This window comes from Paramisgurnus dabryanus, chromosome 7 (assembly GCF_030506205.2).
Source record: "Paramisgurnus dabryanus chromosome 7, PD_genome_1.1, whole genome shotgun sequence".
Classification (NCBI taxonomy): Eukaryota; Metazoa; Chordata; class Actinopteri; order Cypriniformes; family Cobitidae; genus Paramisgurnus; species Paramisgurnus dabryanus.
In genome coordinates this window covers 20761955-20784456 of record NC_133343.1, presented here as the reverse complement: position 1 = coordinate 20784456, position 22502 = coordinate 20761955, and the positions used below count along the sequence as shown (strand labels likewise).

The 22502-nt window shown below is 40.6% G+C and overlaps 1 protein-coding gene across 1 annotated transcript in view; it reads left to right on the top strand.

Annotated features, from left to right (window-relative positions):
• cachd1 (cache domain containing 1) overlaps positions 1-22502 on the top strand; it is an 89404-nt gene that overhangs the window by 35388 nt on the left and 31514 nt on the right. The window contains exons 2-4 of the mRNA XM_065239863.2: positions 2216-2278; positions 12578-12726; positions 21504-21610. Coding sequence (XP_065095935.1) covers positions 2216-2278; positions 12578-12726; positions 21504-21610 — 319 coding nt within the window. The remainder of the gene's footprint in view (positions 1-2215; positions 2279-12577; positions 12727-21503; positions 21611-22502) is intronic.

Below are 22502 nucleotides of genomic sequence, written 5' to 3'. Positions count from 1 at the left end.
CCAAAGTCTGGAGTCCAGAACACAAGAACCAGACGAATAATTGGATTATGGGTGTTTAATTCACAGTTGCAGTATGGGCATAAAACCTTCCATTAATATGCACTTAAGTATCTGTGTTTGTGTGGTTCTGCAACAACAAATAATAAACAAGAATAAAAGCCTTATGAAAGAACATTAATATACATTTGTTTAAATAACCAGCATTAACAGCTGTAATTAAGTTCAAAATATGCAAAAATATACAAGATACCGCAAAATGGTGTCATGTGTTCTAAAATGTGACTAGCACATGTATCAGATAACACATACAGTAAATAACTATATTTGTTAGAATTGTTAAATAACTGTATAAGTATTAGAACTATACAATCTCCAATATAAGGAAATAATACTGAATAAATATGAACAAGATAAACTAACACAAATATAAACTGGGTACCATGACTATTAATGAGAAGATTCGCGCTATCTAACAGCTTCATTTACATTATGAATGATAACTGACAATATATCATAAAAGACGCGGTAATCTTGCTGCTAATTTAAAGACAACTAGAAAAAAACGTACTATTCGGCACTGATGCACACAATAAAGCACAGAAACTATCCAAACAGCAGGAAATCTCTTCGCAACACAACTCTTGTCACACACTTATCTCTCCGTTTGATCAGAGCCGCTATACTCTTTGCTGCTGTTCCTGTTCCCTGCGTTGGAGAGCTTATGCACCAGGGAGACGCATCCGTGAACATTCATGCAACCTTTCTTACACATGCAAACACACACACACACAGGCACGCACGCACACAATATATTAACTAAGTTTATTTATAGAAACTGCATATTTGTGTATAAAGTTGGGTATCATAGTTTTATTACGATCCCGGTCCCGTCCACTCCCGCTGACATTTTTTCCTGTCCCGTCCCAATCCCGTGATTAATAGTGATTTTGTTCCCGATCCCACAGGAATCCCGCGGGACCCGCGGGACCCACAGGATTCCCGACAAAATGTCAGCCTCTAATGCGCATACGCGCTGTTCTCCGAGATGCACTTGAAGGCCTTGTGTGCAGCTTTTTTTTTTTTTTGATGACCTAGTTAAGGCGTAGGGTTTCCAAGCTTAGGCGGGCCGCCTTAACTGAAAAATGCTGCAATATGTAAGATATATGACCATAGGTTATAATCTATTTAATCAGCATATAATCATAAAGGAAGGTCATAAGCAGGTGTCACTTAAAATAAAATCAATATAAAAATCTAAGTTTTTTTTAATAGACTTAACTTTAAAACCAAAGCATAGAAGCCCATGTTAATGCATTTACTGTATATCTATGACTGTTTCTATAACTGAATTAAGATTAAAACCAGCAACATCTTGGATTCAGGACATTTTATTATTTCCGTGTGTTCACCACTTTCCATATTGAGGCTTCCATGATTGTCAAATATGAAGGAATGAAGAATAATTTTTTTCACTAGTTAGAGATTTTAAAAGAAACCTCTAGCCAGTAAAGGTGTGCCTGATGGGCTTTGCAGTATGACATTAAAAATGTTTTTATAAAATGTTTCTTCTTTTGCGGCCCTTGTTTACACACAAACAGAGAACTCGCCTCTGAAACCGTTTTTTTCTAAAAACTCCGACCAGAGTGGAGATTTTGTAAATCTTGGTTGCACGGTTGCATGGTAACTGAGACAAACAAATGTTTAGGCAGCCAATGTCACAGCAGGCGTAGTGATATTACGCACTGCCCAAAAATAGTCCCCTTGGTTACTTCCTTAGGAAGGGATTATTTTCGGGCACTGCGTAATATCACTACGCCTGCTGCCGCCATGTTCTATCAGTAAAGTCCTTGATTATTACGCCAGATTGAGAGTATAGTTCCTAGCCATATCTGCCTAGAAAATCGCAACTTTTAATTTTCCGTTGTTCTTATTACATTTTTAGTACGTTCTTAGTACTCATTATATATATTTTATGTTTATATATTTAAAGGAGGAAATTTTTTTGGAAAAAATGACTCTAAAAGGACTTTGTTGTTAATAAATCTTTGCGGAGCTTACCGGAAGTTATGTTTGTTCCACAAAAGCTGTTTGTTTATGTTGTTACTGCTGAAACCGTCTTTTATTTACTTTGCTGTTACTTATGTTCCTATCATCACATGTACGCTATTTTGTATCTCGTAAACTCACCAACTGTTCTCTCATCTTTACCTTACAGAGAATCTTCAATTCCTTTGTGTACACAGAGAAGACTTCAAATGGTGAAACGGAGGTACAGCAGGTGAGTTGCACTTCATCCTCTGATTGCGTGTGAGTGAAGCTTGTGTGTCTGTGTGGGTGCTCTAGAGGAGCAAAGGACACCCATTAAAATTCTACAGTCGATGTCTGGCTGGCTTTGAAGATCTCTTTGTGCCGTGTTCTGGCGAAACACTAATTTCAGGTAGTATCGACTGCACCGCGGCTCTCCCTAACAAGCCTGGGAGAAATGAGATGGTTGCTCACCATTTAGTTCTTAACCTCAGTGCATTTGGCCCATCATCAAAATGTTCAGATTATAAGCTATTTTTAAGCTTAATTGGAAGCTTTAAACTTTGGAACAGAGCTTGTGCAACTGCAAACATGTCTGCTGTTCAATATAGGCAGATGACATTTATAAAGCAAGATATAAAAAAATGATGATTCAATCTCTATTTGAATGTAATGGTAATGCTGTCATGGTTTTCAAGGCTTAGCCCTGAAAATGTCAAACGGTGTTAAATCAATCATACGCTCTGTTTAAAACATAATCTGGTTCTTTTTAAGAAGGACACACAACATCTGTTATCTGCTAACATTTTTTGATTTGACATTTTGAAAACGAGCACACCATCATCTACATTTTAAGAGCTCAGATGCAAAACTCGCTAAGTGCGTCTGGCATGATTTTTTGTTAAATCTGAACCCTTCATTTCTTGACATATTTTATGTAAAATTTTATCAACTAAACTATTATATACAATTTTCATTAGTTTTTACTGTCAAAAGGACCTTTTTATTTTGAGTCGCACCAAATGATTATGCGTGATCCACACAATCTTTATAAACAAAAATAACTAAATATTGGTGTTTCAAAAATTATTAAAGCCATTTTATGGAGCAACTTTTAAAGGTCTGTCCTGTTTCTAGCAATGCCCAGAACCCTCTAATGGCGTCCAATGCATAGTACACCATGGTTTGGTTTGGGTCGGGTCAGCTTACTTTCGGGGGGCTTTTTTTCACTGGGTGCAGTACGTAGTACCCGAAACTTTTTGTTGTACCACCTAGGTTGGGGTTCCAAGCGAACCGAGCTTTTACCAAAACATGATGTGAAAACACTGTAGATCACTGATTACTCTGAGGGAATCGCCACTATCATTTTAATATTTAACAAATTGAATGTCTTTCACTGCAAAACCCTCTAGGTAGGTACAAGCTAAAATCTCACCTTTTAAAAAAAAGTGTCCCGTCATTCTTCACTGTCCATTTTCAATCAAGGTAAAAGGCTCAAAAATTCAGTCACTATCTTAATATATTCAGTAAACCTCCTTTAACTGGGTAAACCTTTTTTTACTGTGACGTATGCCCGTTGCTGTCGATATCATGGTCTAATTTTTTATGGAGATGGCGTTTAGCAGCTTTTGCATCTGAGCTCTACACATGCTATGCACATATCACAATAACTCAAAAAGAAACTAGGTCACGATAACGAAAAAATTTATTTTCAGTACTTTTCCATCTGAAACTATGGGAACACATCTGGCATCAGTCAGACTTAAGACCGTAAGCCTGTCATGGACGAGTCTAATTTATTCTTGCCATGGGCCTCTCCCTCATGCCAGCTTCCAACTTCTGTTTTTGCTGTAAGGCATAAAGCGCTCTCGATGTTAATACGCCCTGTTCTGACCAGCCTCAAAACAACTCGACGTGAATGGCATCGGGCCGGCGAATGCACACATTCCCCGTGAGTGTGTTTCACGACTACACACATGAGATCTGAGCAAGAATGGGCAGGTTGCTGCTCTTCTCCTGGGCTGCCATGCCAAAATAAATCTTTTTTTGTGAATTATTCCTGCACACTTTCTCTCGCTCTCTCTTACTCACACCTGCAGCTATTTATCGGCTGCTGGTGAGAGATTAGGCCGATCACTGGCAGGCTTTTCTAGTGACACCTCGACAGCTAATTGCCAAACAGGGTTTTTGGAGGAAAAAACTGCTGCAGCAGTTGAGACATGAATAGTGTTCCCTTTCAATACGGTTCACTTCGCATTGCGTCAGTTAGCTGACGCTATGGGGGGGGGGAAACTCCTGTTTACTCCGTGACTGAAGCCTATTGGTTAACGTCTGTACAAAGTACAGACCAATGACGTTTGAACCCGCGCGCGGGAGGAACGCGTCCTTATATAAGCGCGGTTCAATCGTCAGGAGCTCATTATTTTCTCCTTCAGCGCGAACCTCTCGCTGCTCCGAAGAAAAAGAAGAAGCCTTACCTCGCCGTTGACAAAAGCCCTGCAGCGGAGTCCAGGCCTAGCGTCTTCCCCTGCCGTTTTCCGGCTGAGAACCGAAGATAGCAGAGTCCAGGTCTAGCGTCTTCCCCTGCCGCTTTCCGGCCGAGAACCGAAGATAGCCTTCGCTTGCCGTGGTTCGAGCCCTGTGCAGCGGACACACGCCTGACGAGGTCTCCCCTGCGGCCGCCCGGTAAGATCAATATTTTTAATATAAAGCTATAAGCTAAAAGAGCAGGCGCTGTTGTAATAGCGTCCAGCACAGCGGCTCGGTGAGCCTCTCTGCTATGAATTTCCTCCGAGCGCGTTACCGGTCTGGCACCTCCCACGCCGGGACCGCGCTTATGCTTTGGTTGTCTTATCCATGTTTCGTGCTCCCCCTGCTGTTCCTCTCTCGCCGGGATGAACACACGGCGAGCCATGAGACTAGATGGATGCATAGACAAGCACACACGGACTAACCCCCCCTGTGTTCTGTCACACCGCAACCGTTCATGCTTACAGAGTCCCTTCGCTCCTATCACATTTAGTGGCGAGATCTCTGGCACATATATTAATCCCCCGAGTGCATCGGGTGATACCGTCACGACGCATGGCTGTTCTGTCTGTGTTGCTGCTCCCCTCTGCCGTTCCTCTCTTGTTGAGATGAACAAGCGGGGAACCGTAGACCTGGATAGATGCATACGACAAGCAAACACGGGCGGTCTGCCCCTGTCTCTGTCATAGCACAGCCACTCGTGCTCCACGCTCGCGGAGTCCCTCGCTCCTTTCCCCACAGTGGTGAGGTCTCTTAACGGCTTAGCTAGCACGCGGTATTACGGCTCGCTGCCTCTAAATGCAGCTGTCCAGTGTTCAACGATTACAGAGCTTCATGCCCCTCCCCTCCTGGAGCGGCACGATCTCATTCGTCTGCTCGATAGGGCCGATTCGCCGCTATTGGAGCACCAAGAACACTCATTATAAGAGAGCTTCATGCCCCTCCCCTCCTGGAGCGGCACGATCTCATTCGTCTGCTCGATAAGGCGGACACGCCTCTATTGGAGCGCTAAAACACTTATTATAGAGCTTTACTGGCCTGAGCCGATCTCACTTCAGATAGCTCATTTTTCGTCTGCCTGGTAATTTCTCTCTGGTTTAGACGGAATCAGAGGCAGAACGAATTTGTTTATAATATACTGAGGCCCGAATACCTCCCTTTATTCAGTCCCGTCCTATATCAGTGCGCTGAATATTGGTACATTCTTATATATATATACCCGGTTTTTCTGCCCTTTTAATAAACGGCAAAACCGCGGGCCTCGCGGCAGACTTCCTCTCTGCGATGGGTTCAGTCTGACATTAAACTACCTAGACATACTACCCTGCTCCGTGAGCCGTTCGGTCACCGTCACTACTGAGGCTTGTGCACCTGAACGGCTGAGCTCTGGTCTCCGCAGCATAGCTGCATCAACAGAGAACGAAACTGTCTGGGAAAAAGGGGTTATGTCGCGCCTCGGCTGGACTGCCCTGAAATGTTTTATGTGTGCTGTTTATCCAAACATACTGTGTAATACTGTCGGCTATGCGACCTCACTATAGTGGCGAACGGTATTTAATTCCTCTAAAAAGAGTAATTTCCGTGCTTACTATACTGTGTATTGACACCCACGGTTGTACGGTGTCTCTAAACACTTTATCGCCTTACTGACAAGCAATCAGTAATACGCACACACGGCCCGCTGTCCATAATTCTATCGACGCTAGCCGAAAAAACCCCGGTTTGGCCATATACTGTGTATTGACACCCCACGACTGTACGGTGTCTCTAACACCTTTCTGCCAAATTCGCTCGCAGCCCACCTCAGTTTCTCCCCTACGATGCTGATGGCGCAAACGAGCACGGTCTTACGGCTGTTATTCTCTCTTCCTAGAGGAAGGACAGCCTCAGACTTTTGCATGGCTCCAAGCGTTTGAATCGCGCCCTCTCCGGACGGCCACTCAAAGGCTTACAGCCAAGCGGTTTATGACGTTTTTCGGCCATATAGCTGATTTATATTAGCGGATCCGAAGACGCTCACACCTCCGCTCCAATACTCGGAGATATTAAGGGTAATATCAACCTCAAGTGAGCTTGCTACCCGCCACAATAAGTTTCAAAGCTTAAAGCGCGCGCACAGTCAGACGCGCGCGGCATCTCGTTTAAGACGGGCGCACGTACCCCTCTAACGAGCCTCAGAAAGCTGAATATCGTGGCATTGTTCATAAGTCCACTTCAGTTTGACTAAGCAAAGGTCCCGCCCCGAGCTGACGGCCGGGAAGCTTGCTTAAGTTACACACTGCTGCATGAAGTGCTGTCATTACGAGCTAGCCCAGCATTTGCTGTGGGTTGAACACGCTTTACGACGGCAATCAGCCTTCGGCGCGTGGAACGCCGTTTGTCTCATATAAATCACCTTGTACTGTGAATACGGTACATTAAGAGGATGATTTAGCACTGCAGCACTCTCGACCGTGTTATTGTGATAATGCGGTCGGGCAATCTACGGTGGTTTCATTATTTACCGAACCAGACTGAGATCTCGCCCCCTGAACAAGCTGACGAGTCATCTCCTTTATAAACTCATTGCATCGCTTTATAAGCTATGTTCAATCAGAGTGATACGCATCTCATGCTTAAACTACCAATATTAACCCATTACGATGGGCGTGCGGAGATGGCATCCGTGGGACACGACCTACATTACGTGCCTTATGACACATTGACACAAGCTGCTAGGACCCCTTTCACGAGGCGTCCTTATGCAAAGTCTGATCCATTCTGTCTAGTGACATTTGAAAGTCAATACCCCCCGCGAATCGTGGGTGGAACACTTTTCTCCTCACTACAGAGGCACGGCGGCTCTCTCCCCTACCTATATCTATGTGGCCGTGATAACAGCGAACCACGCTTTTACGACCGACCATTCATTTAATTCACAAGCCTGTCATCTCTCAGATGCGGACGGCGGCGGTAACAGCGAACCATGCTTTTACGGCTGGCCATTCACTTTATTCATAAGCCTGTCATTTCTCAGATGCGGACGGTGCCCGAGGCACAGCGCTCTGGAACTGTCCAAGGTCCTGGATGACACATACGTCTGACGTACATCAGACGATCAGCTGTTCATCTGCGTCACAGATCACTCACTAGAGCACCTGTCAATACAGGCTATTTATGGATCGTTGACGTTATCACCTCCCGTGACAATTATGCTCACTTGTCTTAGAGCATGGGCATGGTCTTAGAGGTTTCTCATTTGACAATTGTGACACGGCCGGCTGGTCCCCGCCGTCCACGTTGCCAGTTTACAGCTTCGACATCCCTGCTTCGCACTACTGAGGTTTGTTGCATTAAAGGTGCGCCCATTAGCTCACCTGTATGCACAATATGGTTTTTAATTATATGCGTCCACCGTGCGCTCAGAGAAGCTCACATGTACACGCTATAACATTCTGGTATACAATAAGATGCGCTTGGGAAAGCTCACCTGTATACACAGCTGTGTTATGATTTGTGACACATACATTGTTGTTCATCTGTGTACGTTCACGGTGCGTTGGGTGCCCACCGTTACGTTCATCAATCATATTGGTACACATTCACGGCGCGTTCTGTGCACTGATTTATCTATACGCATTCACGGTGCACTGAAGAGTTCACCCGTGTGCGCACAATTTATTATCAGAACACATGACGGCGCGCTCGAGAATCTTGCCGGCCTGTGCATTATAACACTCTGATTCATCTATATGCATTCACGATGTATTCAAGTGTTCACCTGTGCCCGTGCAATTTATAGTCAATACACATTTACGGCGCGCTTGGAAAGCTCACCGATCTGTGCACTATAATACTACCTATATGCACCCCGATGCGCTCGAGGGTGCACCTGGGTTCACACTATTGTGGTATCTGTATAATCCCACGCTACGAACCGTTCTGCCGCATATTATAGTCAGATCGGCCGTTCGTGAGCTTCGCAGATCACTCACTACGTATGTCTGTTGCTTACAGTGGTTATTTAGATGGATCGTTGAAACCATCGCACTGGCTCACGCCCCTCTATGAGCTATGTCCTATATAGAGCCCACTCTCTGCGAGTTTGGCTTCTTCATGAACTTGGTCTACAGGGGTATATATATCTATATTTGATATCTGCTACGCGGCCGGCTGGTCTTCGCCGTCTACGTTGTCAGATTGTACAGCTTAGACGTCCCTGCCCTACGAGCGCAGGTTCTCTCGGCTCAATCATGCACGCTCATGCGTTTTATGTGTACACCACGGTGCGCTCAGCGAGCTCACCAACGTGACTCTGAATTTACTTATCTCGCACAGCCGCGGCGCGCTCGGTACCTCGCCGTCTTGTGCTATGTTATGTGCCCCCGGTGCGTTTAAAACCCCACCGTGTGCGCGTCAACAATTTATATGGTGCTTACACATTTGCTTTTTAAGCTGTGAATATGCCGGGTATAGGGCCACACGCAGTGTCTCTCCGGTAAGGCACTTCAGTACGTTGTGTATGCACGGCGTGATGGGATTACGTTCCCCCATAGCGTCAGCTAACTGACGCAATGCGAAGTGAACCGTATTGAAAGGGAACGCTTAGGTTACTCACGTAACCCCGGTTCCCTGAAATAACGGGAACGAAGCATTGCGTCTCTTGCCGTGCTACAAACGTCTACGCAGCGAGTGTTATTCGGCTGCGCGCTTCAGTCGAATATAATGAGCTCCTGACGATTGAACCGCGCTTATATAAGGACGCGTTCCTCCCGCGCGCGGGTTCAAACGTCATTGGTCTGTACTTTGTACAGACGTTAACCAATAGGCTTCAGTCACGGAGTAAACAGGAGTTCCCCCCCCCATAGCGTCAGCTAACTGACGCAATGCTTCGTTCCCGTTATTTCAGGGAACCGGGGTTACGTGAGTAACCTAAGCGTTTGTAGTGAGTTAGGCTTTGTAATGCTTTAATGTTGGTTTTGTTGTTCCAAAAATACTCATAAAAAATTAAAAACAAAAAGACATTAAGACTCACAATTTGTAAATGTGCACACAAGCCAATAGACGAGGAAAGCTGAAGTGGCATGAACTAAAAATCCAATACAGATGTGTCCACATAAATTTTACATGTGCAAAAACACACGATTACCTGTGAAATGTGATTTTCTTTTTACATTATTGATTAATTCCAGTATAGGTTTTAAAACCACTTGTTTCACGTGGTGACTTCAAATGATGAAACTTTACGAAATCACACGTGGCTTTCCTGTCAGGTAACTCTCATTTGGATTTCATGTTGTTTTGTTATTACACCTGAGTGCATTTATTATTATTATTTTATTACGCCACTTATGCTTAATAAACTGATAACGTGAGGTCATGTAAACGCGTAAAACGGTTTTCTTTTAATAAAAGAAAGTTCATAAACGACTTAAAAGGAAAACACCACCGTTTTTCAATATTTTTCTATGTTCTTACCTCAATTTAGACAAATTAATATCTTTTTTCAATGCGTGCACTTTTAATCTTTGTACAGCGCGTCATGAATGTGTTCGCATTTACCCTAGCCCCATTCATTGCTTAGGATCCAAACAGGGATGAATTTAGAAGCCACCAAACACTTCCATGTTTTCCCTATTTAAAGACTCTTACATGAGTAGTTACACGAGTAAGAATGGTGGCACAAAATAAAACGTTTGTTTGGATCCTAAGGAATGAATGGGGCTTGGCTAAATGCTAACACATTCAAGTTGTAACGTTTGCACTCCTCTCCCTTTCGTGTTATTATTCAAGAATGGTAGGTTCCGCAAACTTTAAGTGTTTATTTGTAGCAGAGATGCGTGTGTTGATTGTGTAAAAAAAGATTGATCGAACTTAAATATTTGTTTAATTATAGAGACAAAGCCAAAAATTGTTACTTTGTGCCCCGCTCTGCCCTTCGCACTATAGGTGGTGACATCAGTGCCTGCGAGAAATCTCCAAATTTGATGTAAATGCCGTTTTCTGCATACCCAGTTTATTAATTTGCATGTAAACACATGAAACAGGTTTCTGTAAGCTGATTTTTGATAGTTATCCGCTTACTTTGTGCATGTAAACACACTCTGTTTTATTGTTGTTATTTGAAGTCTAATTATTCTGGGGTCCTCTAAAATTTGACTTTCATCAGTTGCTATGCATTGCTTAAAGTCAACACCTGCCAGTTTTGTGTCCTTTCTTTGTGCCCACACACACAGAAATGAAAGCCTGGCGCAAGTTGAAAATGAACCCCACTAGAAAACGGCCCTAATTAGGATCATGTCCATGTATTTTAGAAGCATACAGACAATGTGTTTCTCCTCTAGCTGTGACCATTTTAATGAGATAGGACAAAGACCAAGTAAAAATATCAGAATCGAATTTTACATACTGTGTTTAGGGCACATATGTAAAATTGGATTCTAAATTTTTTTACAAATATTATTAATATAAATTTAGAAATGTAATATAATTTTATAAATATAAAAATTAATTTAATGTAAAGCCAATGGGAAATTATTCAAATTAAAATAATATTTATATAAAACAAAAATAAAAATTATTTGATAAAAACTGTTGCATAACTGTATGAATGTGATTCACATTCTTTTTATTAAAAAAATTGGTTGGATGTACCGTGGTCTGAATTATAGTGTTATTTTCTTTAGTGACCTGTCTTGAGTGTTTTTCTCGTAAATGTTATTCTACTGTAAGTTGTCGATCCAAGTTTAGCAGTAATGGCTGTACTGAGCAGCTGATTGGATGTTCACGGTCAATGGGACATGGTACATAACTTCAATCTGGAACTTGCAGAAAGAGATTTATAGTTTAGTTTTTCCTCCCTTCTCACCCAGGCATGCATTTCTAATTTACTTTATTATTTTATACATGTGTGCACAGCAAAATCATGAGTGTTACATGTACACTGCTGGTGTTTACATGAGTATCACCAGACATGGTGGTACCCATATATACACCAGCAGTGTACATGTAACACTAATGATTTTGCTGTTTTTTGGGTGCAAATTTAGCTTAATGAAAACAGCTCATGTGTCAGCCCTGAGTGGGGGTTGCTAGGCTTTGCCGGTCCTGCTCTGGTTAATGGTTTTCTCCAGAGAACTATAAATGTAAATTCGGAGAATTCGGAGAAACCCGGTTAATCAGCCGTAACTCCTGCTTACAAGTGCAGTTGGCCCAAAGTAGAATCAAAATCACTGTTCTCCTTTTGGATTTAAAACTCAATTTTCCCCGTAGCACCCAACCGTTTTCCGTTGCCTATGTTGCGGCAACAGCTGACAATGCACGACTAATGGTGATCGATTGCTGGTCTCCAAGGTTAGTTCAAGCCTTCTTTGATGTGGAGTGCAGGGCTGGATTTGGATAGTGAATGAACCGTACTTTACTTCACATGAAAATAATGAAAGGATGCTTCTTGAGCAAGAAGGTTTTACTTCAGTGAAATTTGCTCAGATTAAAATTTAAAGGGGACATATCATGAAAATCTGACTTTTTCCATGTTTAAGTGCTATAATTGGGTCCCCAGTGTTTCTATCAACCTAGAAAATATAAAAAATCAACCCAGTAACTTAGTTTTGGTAAACCATTCTTTGCAAGCATGTAAAAAAATAGGTAATTGAAATTTGGCTCCCCTTGTGATGTCAGAAGGGGATAATACCACCCCTTAATCTGCACTATCCAACCACGGCACTGCCATTTAGTGCAGAGATCAGCTCATTTGTATTTAAAAGGACACACCCAAAACTGCACATTTTTGCTCACACCTACAAAGTGGCAATTTTTCCATGCTATAATAAATTATCTTTGTGGTATATTGAGCTAGAACGTCACAAACGTACTCTGGGGATACCAATGGTTTATGCAACATTTAAAAAAATGTTTGTGAAATGTCCCCACTCAGACTATTAACTCAAACCAAATGCACGGATATAAAAATCTTTTATTTTGGACAAAAACTGAAAATGAACAAATATTTCTATTGTTAATTATGTTTATCTGTTATTTTCAGCTGGCGAAGAAGATCCGGGAGAAGTTTAACCGATACCTGGATGTGGTTAACAGGAACAAGCAGGTGGTCGAAGCCTCTTACACAGCCCACCTCACCTCCCCTCTTACAGCCATCCAGGACTGTTGCAGTATTCCTCCCTCCATGATGGAGTGAGTATTTATCTCTTATGATCAATTCATCGCACCACAAATTCTACTTATTACACGGCAATATAAAATGTTTGATTCTGATTGGCCAGTCGCGACATTCCAATGTATGTGTTCCGAAATAACAATAACACGCTAATAACACACGGTAACCTGTATGCTGCAAATAATTTTGAAAGGAACAGTTTAATATTGCACAAAATTAAATATAAATATGTATTCAAATAACATATATGACATTATATTTACAAATGATTAAACCAAATAGTGTGTTTGTGACATCTGAACGGCTTGTCTGAAAGTAAAGGGTTTTCATTGCAAAACGTCTGCAATTGTTAAAAATGAGCAAATAAAATATTTCAATTCGATATTTAATGTTTCTTACCATACTATGGAGGTAAATAGCCGTGTAATAAGTGGGATAATGTACAGAAATAAGCACCGGCAGTGTGATCAGGACCCGATTCAACATCAATACTATAACATAGGGCTGTCACAATGATTAAATAATCGTCTCTTTGCAATTGTTTGACCTCATCGCGATGATTTCAGATCACCACGATGATTGCACATCTCTCTAAAAAACACAAGGGGGAGCTGCAGCGCCTGTATAAATGAGACCGAATCAGATTACTTTTTAATATGTGTTATGTGTAATAATATTTACTGCCAGATAAACCTTGCAAAAGATTTCATTTAAATAATCACAACAATTTGCGAAAATTAAAAAAATTATGATAATTAAATATCAAAGCAATAAAACAGGCAATTAATTGTCATAATCGTCACAATTTATTAAACAAATAACTATCAGCCAAATTTCATAATCGTGACAGCCGTAATCACATACAGTCAAATGGGAACATTGTGTCTACATTGTGTGTCTTTTACAAGCCCTTAATAATCACTGTTTTGAAGAGGAGTGTGGAAAATCTTCAAGAAAAATTATTCAAATTCCAATTTTATTTAGAAATATAGTATTTTTTTTTTAAATAAGAAGTGTTTGTGTTGACTACTTCCCTTCTGTTTCTAATGCACTCACCAAGTCTAGTTTCATTCTTCTATTTTGAATCTTCACTTTCTCCGACCCTTTATCTTTGTTTAAAGGATGTTCTTCATTTAGTGACCTTTTCAGCTATCTGTTTTTCACCATATGTGCTTTCATATATTTTTCCTGTTTGCGTCCCCTCGCTATCGTCTGACATTTGAATGGTTCCGCTGCTTATTACAAATGAATTATAAGTTGTTTTCCCCTCAAGCCCTCAGAAAGATTCAAAGCTGTTTACATCCAGACTACAATTTTTTTTATCTCTCGCAGACTGTGAATGTGTTTAATATTCTTCGGTTCCATCAAAGAGAGATGTTTTTAAATGCTTGGCTAGAGATTGTATTAGATGAAAGAGTATGAGAGAGAGAGAGCAGAAGGGGAAAATAATGAAGACCATCTTCATGAATGCGAATATAAGCTGAGGAACACTAACTTCAGAGTTTCTTAAAGAACAACATTTTTTGGGGGTTTGCTTTGTGAAAAAGTGAAGTTTTCACCGTCTCCCAAAGGCATATCAACATTTACAGCGTGTCATAGCAATTTATAGTTGGTATTTAATGTACATTTTTTCCTTAGAGGCTACAAAAAATAATATCCTTTCTGTGTGTCAACTAGTGTCCAGGTTTTTGTAGTCAAAGCTTCGTAAATGTCATGGCCCAAGGCTTTGATTTAAGAAGCATGAAAGATCCAGCTGGTAACGGCGTTATTATTTTTATGAATGGCACATCGGTGGGATGACACGTTCAAACAACTGTCCAATCAGCTCTTTGATCTTTATCTTAACAGCCTCTTCAGGTTTTCTCAACAATGGAATGTATTATACTGTACGCCATCTTGATATTATCATGTTACATCCTGTTTGTTGGTTTTGAAAAGCCTTTTCCTCATAATAGGACGATAAATGCAATGCACATTTTTAAAGCTATTTTTGCAAGTCATTTTCCACTTAAAATGTTTTGCAATAAATAGTACTTTTGAAAATAATGTATAATCACGCGCATCCATTCATGTTATTGGCCTAGACAAAGCTATATTTTTTTACATAAGGGTGGTCCACCCTCACGGTGGCCACCATGTTGATATCACATTACCAGCTGAATACTACTCACTTAATCTATGTAGCTGCTGTTTTTACACACTTTGGGGCAGTTTTCCAGACAAGATTTAAGTTTAGTCCAGGATTAAAATGTTTGTTTGAGCTGTCTTAAAGGGGACATATCATGAACATCAGACTTTTTCGTGCAATAATTGGGTCCCCAGTGCTTGTATCATCCTATAAAATGTGAAAAAGATCAACCCAGTAACTAAGTTTTGGTAAACCATTCTCTGCAAGTTTGTGAAAAAATAGGTCGTTGAAATTAGACCCCCCCCTTGTGATGTCAGAAGGGGATAACACCGATCCTTAATCAGCACTATCAAACTACGGTACTGCCATTTATTGCAGAGATCAGCTTATTTTGGATTTTTGCTCACATCTACGTCGCAATTGTAACATTTTATAATAAATTATCTATATGGTATTTTTAACTAAAAACTTCACGTACTCATGGGAGACCAAAGATTTATTTAACCTCTTAAAAAAGTGAAATGTCCCCTTTAACTGAAAAACATGTATGTGTGCATCAGGGTGGCATCACATTAATCTCATTTTAAGCCAGGAAAGACATGATATAGTATGCATTTTTATCAATATGTTTGTTCCCTGGGCTCGATCCCATGACCTTTTGTGCTGCCAATGCAATGCTCTACCACTGAGAGCTATACAGGAGCGCTGTACACATACCGTCATGTCTGCTTGCAAAACCCAGTCTCCAGTAAATAACCAATTCACGTTTCCACTACAGAAAAGTGATAAACCATACCAGAAAATTAGTTGTTGCCATTGGGGCATCATACATGCTTGTTTCAGACAAAAAAACGGCAACAATGTTTCAAGAAAGTAACAAATATGGGCCAGTTGTGAGTGTTTTAACAGATACTGCAAGTGAGCAGCAGCCAACCACTGTCTCTGACACAAGATGCCCCATTAGTGCATCTTTAAAGGTTAAAGCAGGTATAAGTTGTCCATCTCGGCCTAGAGATTATTTTAATAATAACACTGTACGTAAAGGATTGAATGTAATTTAAATATGAGATTTAATGCTTCCACGTGACATCTGCCCTGGCTTTATGTCCTCTGTGGGACCCAGTTCAGCTGCCATCATGAAGCCCAGTCACGGCCGAGATCAAATGTTTCTCACTGTATCAATGTCACATCCCATCACACATCTCCACCGTGCCTGTTCTCCCACAAGCGCTGACCTCTGCCACAGGAGAACGCTTTAATCAACACTCGGCCCTACCGCTACACTTTACCCGTGATGAAGCCATCTAGAAATAACCCCTTACTCGGGGCACATGTGATCTCACTCTGCTTAGGGGGATTAAGGGGGTCAGGAGAGTGTGAAGCTGTGTTTATGCATTGCTTAAAAGATGGCAGAATGAATGATGTTGATGTGTGTAAAGTCAGCAATGGGTTTTAGCATTTACCACTTGGGAATTCTGTTATAACATTGGAATACCAATACTATCATGCATTCTTATGGTAATCATTCAATATCATGTTATACGTACGAGTACAATAGTATTACGTTTTATATCATCACTGTGCCGTGGTACTGCCACAAACATTACTGCCATAGTTTAATCGTTCAAAGAAATATTTAAGACTGAAAGCATTTTGCTCTTCGCTTTCATGTTTTTTCCTCGGCTGAGAACAACGTTGCAGTTTTTCTCAGTCCTCTGGCGAGTTCTTCCCTCGAGTGTGAAAACAAGGATTTGAAGTTTTCAAACACCACTCAATTCGAGCTTTAGTCGACCTTCACTGCTGTCCCCGCAGCATAAATAAATAACATTCGCCTCGAAGCTGAAGTGCGTAGTTTCTGCGTGACTAGTGTCACCAAATTAAATTCGCAAGCAGGCGCAATGATATTACACAGCGCCAGAAAATAGTCCCCTTGGTAACTTTCGATAGCAGGGGACTATTTTCGGGCAGTGCGTAATATCATTGCGCCTGTTGGAGCCATGGTACAGCAGCAAAGTCCTTGATTATTACATCAGAATGAGAGTATAGTTCCTAGCCATATCGGTCTAGAAAATCGCAACTTTAATTTTTCCGTCGGTCTTAGTACACGATGTAACTACAGAAGAGTCAAGTTTTAAATAGGAGAACTATCGAAACTCTTTGGTTATTTTTGAGCGCGATGCTAATGGTCTAATCAGATTTAATGGATTGTGCTAAGCTATGCTAAAAGTGGTACCGCCAGAAACGGAGATAAGCTGAATGGATTTCAAAACGGTACATATGAAATGTTTAACTCTAAGGAAGCTGGAAAATGAGCCTATTTAAAAAAAAAAGTGGAGTGTCCCTTTAATGATTTTAACTGGTGTGCACAATAGCATTCTGTACCCTTATTTAGTGCACTACATTGTAGATAGCTTACTTATATTAGCTGTGTATATTAAGCTGGGAATTGAAAATATATTTTGGCATTGAGAAAACTTCACACTTCAACTTCAAATAACGTTAAACTTGTGTGCAGAAAAGGATCTGTTTCCTTTTTTTCATGTCTTTCCATATTTCTTCATTTGGATTTAGTAAATTCCTTGATTAGGGATTTTACCACCATAAACAAACTAGCAAGCAAGTCCTATTCATTTATTCTTTTCCTCCTCTTTTTTCCTTTTCTCATTCCCTATTCCTCGTTAATCCGTTCTGTCTTACAATCCTTTTGGAGCCGGACTGTTTGGACAGGCTTTGAGCCTTGGCTAATAAAGTGTGTATGTGTGTGTGTGAGAAAGAGAGAGAAAGGGTGGACATTGGCAGATAAAAAGACGGAGCGCAAGGCTTAAGTCACCATTAAGGGGTCTTAAATGCTGTTCTGCCGGACTGCATGCTTTTCTAAGTTCTTGCGTGGGGAAATAGGGAACCTCTTTCCCATAATCCCCCTTGAGCCTCCCTCTTTACTTACAGAAAGACTGCTGGACTAATGAACCGTTACTCTGATGACTGTGTGTTACTCTCACTGTGTGTGTGTATGTGTCAGACTGATACCACAGTCGTACATGCCAGACACATTCACAAGCCTCTAAGGTCTAAGACCAAGTCTAAGTCAACCTCTGGTCATGAGTCGTAATGAAATTCAAGGTTTTTTAGCAATACTTGTTTTTTTATTACATTTTATTACACGGCTCTCTGGAATGCTTGATTCTGATTGGTCAGTTGAGACATTTGCAGGTTCGTTCTTTTCAAATAATAACCGCTCCAAAGTAATAACGCATAGCCGGTACTACTTGTATGTTTAAAATCCCTCCACGCCAACAAAGATTACTGTTTGGTGCCATCTTGTGACAAACACTGGACAACCACAATTAAGAATGGAACATTTTGACATTAAATTTAACATGTACATAAAAAACAAAACATTTAAACAGTGGATAGAAGAACGAACAACGACAAGACACAGAGAGCTTACCGAGACTGAACTTGACAAAATAGAGCATGACAACTACGAAGCCAACACCAAAAAAAAAAAAAAAAAAAAAAATACAGAATGGACATTAAAACTTCTCAAAGACTGGCTAAAACAGAAAAAAATGGAGACGGACAAGTATGAAGCAGAGGATCTTTATAAGGTATTACGATTATTTTATGCATCTGTGCAAAGTTTCACGGAAGGATAAAAATGTTAATTTAAAACAAATATGCCAATAAAATGTTTCAAATTCATATTCATGTCCATTTTTTTCTCATTCTTGCTTAATAATCAAGGACTTTGTTGCTGTTTCATGGCTGCAGCAGGCGCAATGATATTACGCAGTGCCTGAAATAGTCCCCAGCTATTTAAAGTTACCAAGGGAACTATTTTCTGGCTCTTACGTAATATCATTGCGCCTGCTGCATCCATGTTACAGCAGCAAAGTCGAAACTCTTTGGTTATTTTTGAGCTCGATGCTAATGGTCTAATCTGATTCAATGGATTATGCTAAGCTATGCTAAAAGTGGTACCGCCAGACCTGGAGATCAGCTGAATGGATTCCAAAACGGTAAAACGCAAATGTTTAAATCTAGGGGAGCTGGAAAATGAGACTAAGTTGAGTGTCCCTTTAAAGGAGCAAATTCGTTGTCTCAGACTTGAGTTTCCATTTCTGTTACATGCATCTTATCTGCCGCCTGGCTAGACGTCACCCGTCTGCTAGCACTCTATTAGCCTTGGAACAGAATCACAGGAATTTGTTCCTGTCACCATCATGCATGAAAAGCCACCAAATGAGGAGTTCATCTGAGCAGGAGAAGACAGCTTGTCATTTAGTTTCGGGTATTTAGGGACGTAAGCATTGCTGCTTACACACAAAGTATTCCTAGTGATTATTAATAGGTTTGTACTGAGACAGATTAAACATGTGTGAATACAGGAAAAAAAAAATATATAAATATACACGAATGTCATTTTATATAAATAAAGAATTAAAGGTTAAAACAGTTGTGAATTAGGTTAGGTTCTACTTGGTTATTTTTGTTCAGATGCTGTGATTCACATCCTGCATGCTGAAAGCTACCCAAGGGCTTGTTTTCCCATTTTTTTCATTTTTTTTTCATTTTCATTCAAATGTTTTGCCGAGACCCTAATTTGCACATTGAACCCAAATCAAAGATCGTGGGGAAAATATACTTCAAGCTGTTATTCAATATATATATTTTTCGCTTATAATTTTCTTTCTCGCTGTGTCTCTTTCTCTCCACCCACTTGCCTGTTTTGCTCCCTTGCTTTCCCGTTTATTTCTGATGTGAAATTCAAAGCAGCTTGCAAATGTATTTTTTATCTAGCACATTTGCTTTGCCACCACATGTAAAGTGTGCTGAAGGAGAATTCTAATGACTAGGGCCTGATGGGAATTAAATGTCTGAAGTTCAAAGCGCTTTGCACATCACAGCAGCCGTCAGTCAAATGCCAGCCTCGCTCTCTCTCGCTCGCTCTCTCTCTCTCTCTGGCTCTGTGTGGTGGTGATAATAGGGCAGAGAGAAATGAACTCGGCGGTGTAAAGACACTAGATTTGTAATGGGTGATGGAACAGAACAGCAAAGGGTATATGGGGTGCATTTAAGGGAGTGTGGTGCATTGTGGGTATGTTATGTGAAGAAGGTGATACGCAGTAACTGCAACAATAGGCAATAAGATCAGAAGACAGTCAGTTGGTAGTTGATAAGATGAAAGACAGCGTTGCAGTTCAGTGAGATCTCTAGAGACAGAGCTTAGATCTGATCTTGATTAGTGCAGACAGAGACCTGACAGTAGCAAGATAGCATGCATTCAAATGTCATTAATTTGCAACACATTCTGGAAAGACAGCAAAACCCTTATTTTATCGCTGAATATCCAAAACCCATCTCCTTGTAAATGTAGTTTGTAAAGTGCACCTATTTCATTGCTAAAAAACAACGTTATTTTGTGTATTTTTTATAATACAATGTGTTTGCGTGGTTTATGGTTAAAAAACGCATAATTTTCCACACACCATACATGCTCCAGATTTCCCTGTCTTCCTGAAACGCACTGATTTTGTACAAAACTAATCGATTTGAAAAGCGCTGTGTCCCTGATTGGCTAGAACACCTCTGACGTCAGCCGGAAATATGACACTCTTTACCATGTTTAAAGATTCGCTCACAATGCAATGCTAACAGGAGTCAACTTACAGGCTGTGAGTCCAAGCGGGAGGAATTATGATTATATTGGCCGTTACTACATCACTAATCCCAGGAAGTAAACTGTTGCCTACAATCCGTGTGTTTGTTGTAGTCCAAGGAAAGAGATTTACGTTGGAGATGATAACTTGCATCATCGTTTACTTTGGGTTATGTACGTTTTGCATATTGTTAACATGCACTAATACACACTTACACACCAAGGAAATGTAAAATCGTGAATCGGACCACTGGTGCTCTTTAACATAAAGGATGGCTGTGCTAGAGTGTCCTATTGCGAAGCAAGTCATATTCAATGTGTCTGGACATATTGCTTCTCAATGTTTTTAAGGTGAATTGGGTGATGAAATTGCAGCGAGTGTGCAATAGTTGCAGTCACGTTTTCTGCGCAATTTAAAAAAAATTCAACTCAAGCGTGAAATTTGCATGACGCATTGTCTCCCAAGCCAGTTAGCAAAGAGCTTATTGACATCTCTGGTTGTATCAGAAAATGGAGGAGAGCATTGTTTTCATTTGCATGAGTGACACGAAAAACATCTAATCCTGTGAGTAATGCAATTCTCAAAAGTTTTGGCCAAGGCTGAATATGTGTGTATGTGTAAATATTATCTATTTATATGTGTTTCTCTATTTATGGTTGTTTGAGGATGTGAGTGAAATAATAAGAATTTCAACTCATCTCCCCTTAGACCCCATCCCTTCATCTTCCTCTTTCATCTTCAGTAGAGGAGCTGTGCAGCTGGTAGAAATAGATATTAATGCAATCTTCCTCAGGGGGTTTAATATATATTCTCACAACTGTTAAAGTAGTTATTCAGTGGTTACAGCAGGAGAAATACATCAGCTTAACTTTACTTCGTGACTGAAACGTTTAAGAGACCTTAGAGAAATATGGCATTTAAAGTTTTGGAAGTTTGTTTTGATTTTTTGTTCTTATACCCGACTAAAAGAAATTGTATTGATTTGTTCTCTTCTCTTTAATTTCAGATTCGATGGCCATTTTAATACCAATGTCTCAAAGACCATCAGCTGTGATCGCCTATCCCCTACCGTCACTAGCCGAGCTTTCAACCCTGGACGAGACCTCAACTCTGGTGTGTATGGTACACTCACACATGCAAAGCTTTAAAGAAAGCTACAGGCAATTTTCACTTAGCCAGTCGCTCGCTGCCATGGAAACCATTTGCAAGGAACAATATTGCTTTTCTGACGTCAAATCTTCAAGAGTTTTTTATTAGTTTTATGAGTGAGACAGATGAACAAGAGCTTTCAAATGGCTGACCTTGATCGTTTGCATGTGGAATTACTTCATTTTCTCTCCTTTCATCTGTTTTCATTTCCCCTCTTTTTAGTGACCACTGCTCTTTTACCCCTTTTTATCTGCGGTACCTCACCAATCAGGAAGTATGCTTATTTTTGTTTTGCTATTTTAATCAGAGCCAGTATCAACATTCCCTTTTCATATCGCATTCATTATAAGCACAGATCTAAAACAAGACCACGCTGGATCTCGCCCTGTTGAGTGGCAAAACATTTAGCAAAATGGCTGGCTGACAATTATCTGCAAAAATTAAATGTAGTTGGACCCACCTGTGGTCAGTGGACATTGGCACTCGCCATAATGAGAGGGAGAGTGTTACTGCACCGAGTCAAAAGTACTCCCAAAAGTGCTATTCCGCCATACATTATAGTTACCCTTTTTAACTCCCTTTTAAAAGCGTCACGTTTTATTTTGTGCCACCATATTTTATCGTATTACTACTCGTATTAAATAGGGAAAACGTTGATGTGTTTGGTCATTTCTAACTTCATCTCTGTTTGGTACCATTGAATGAACTGGGCTAAGCTAAGTGCTACCAAAGTGTCGCCGCGCGCCACAGTGCTTAAGTGCACGCACTAAGATGATTGAGGTATGTATCAACTCTTCTTAGTTAAGGTAATAACATAGTTTAATATGACAAAACGATGGAGTATCCCTTTAAGTCG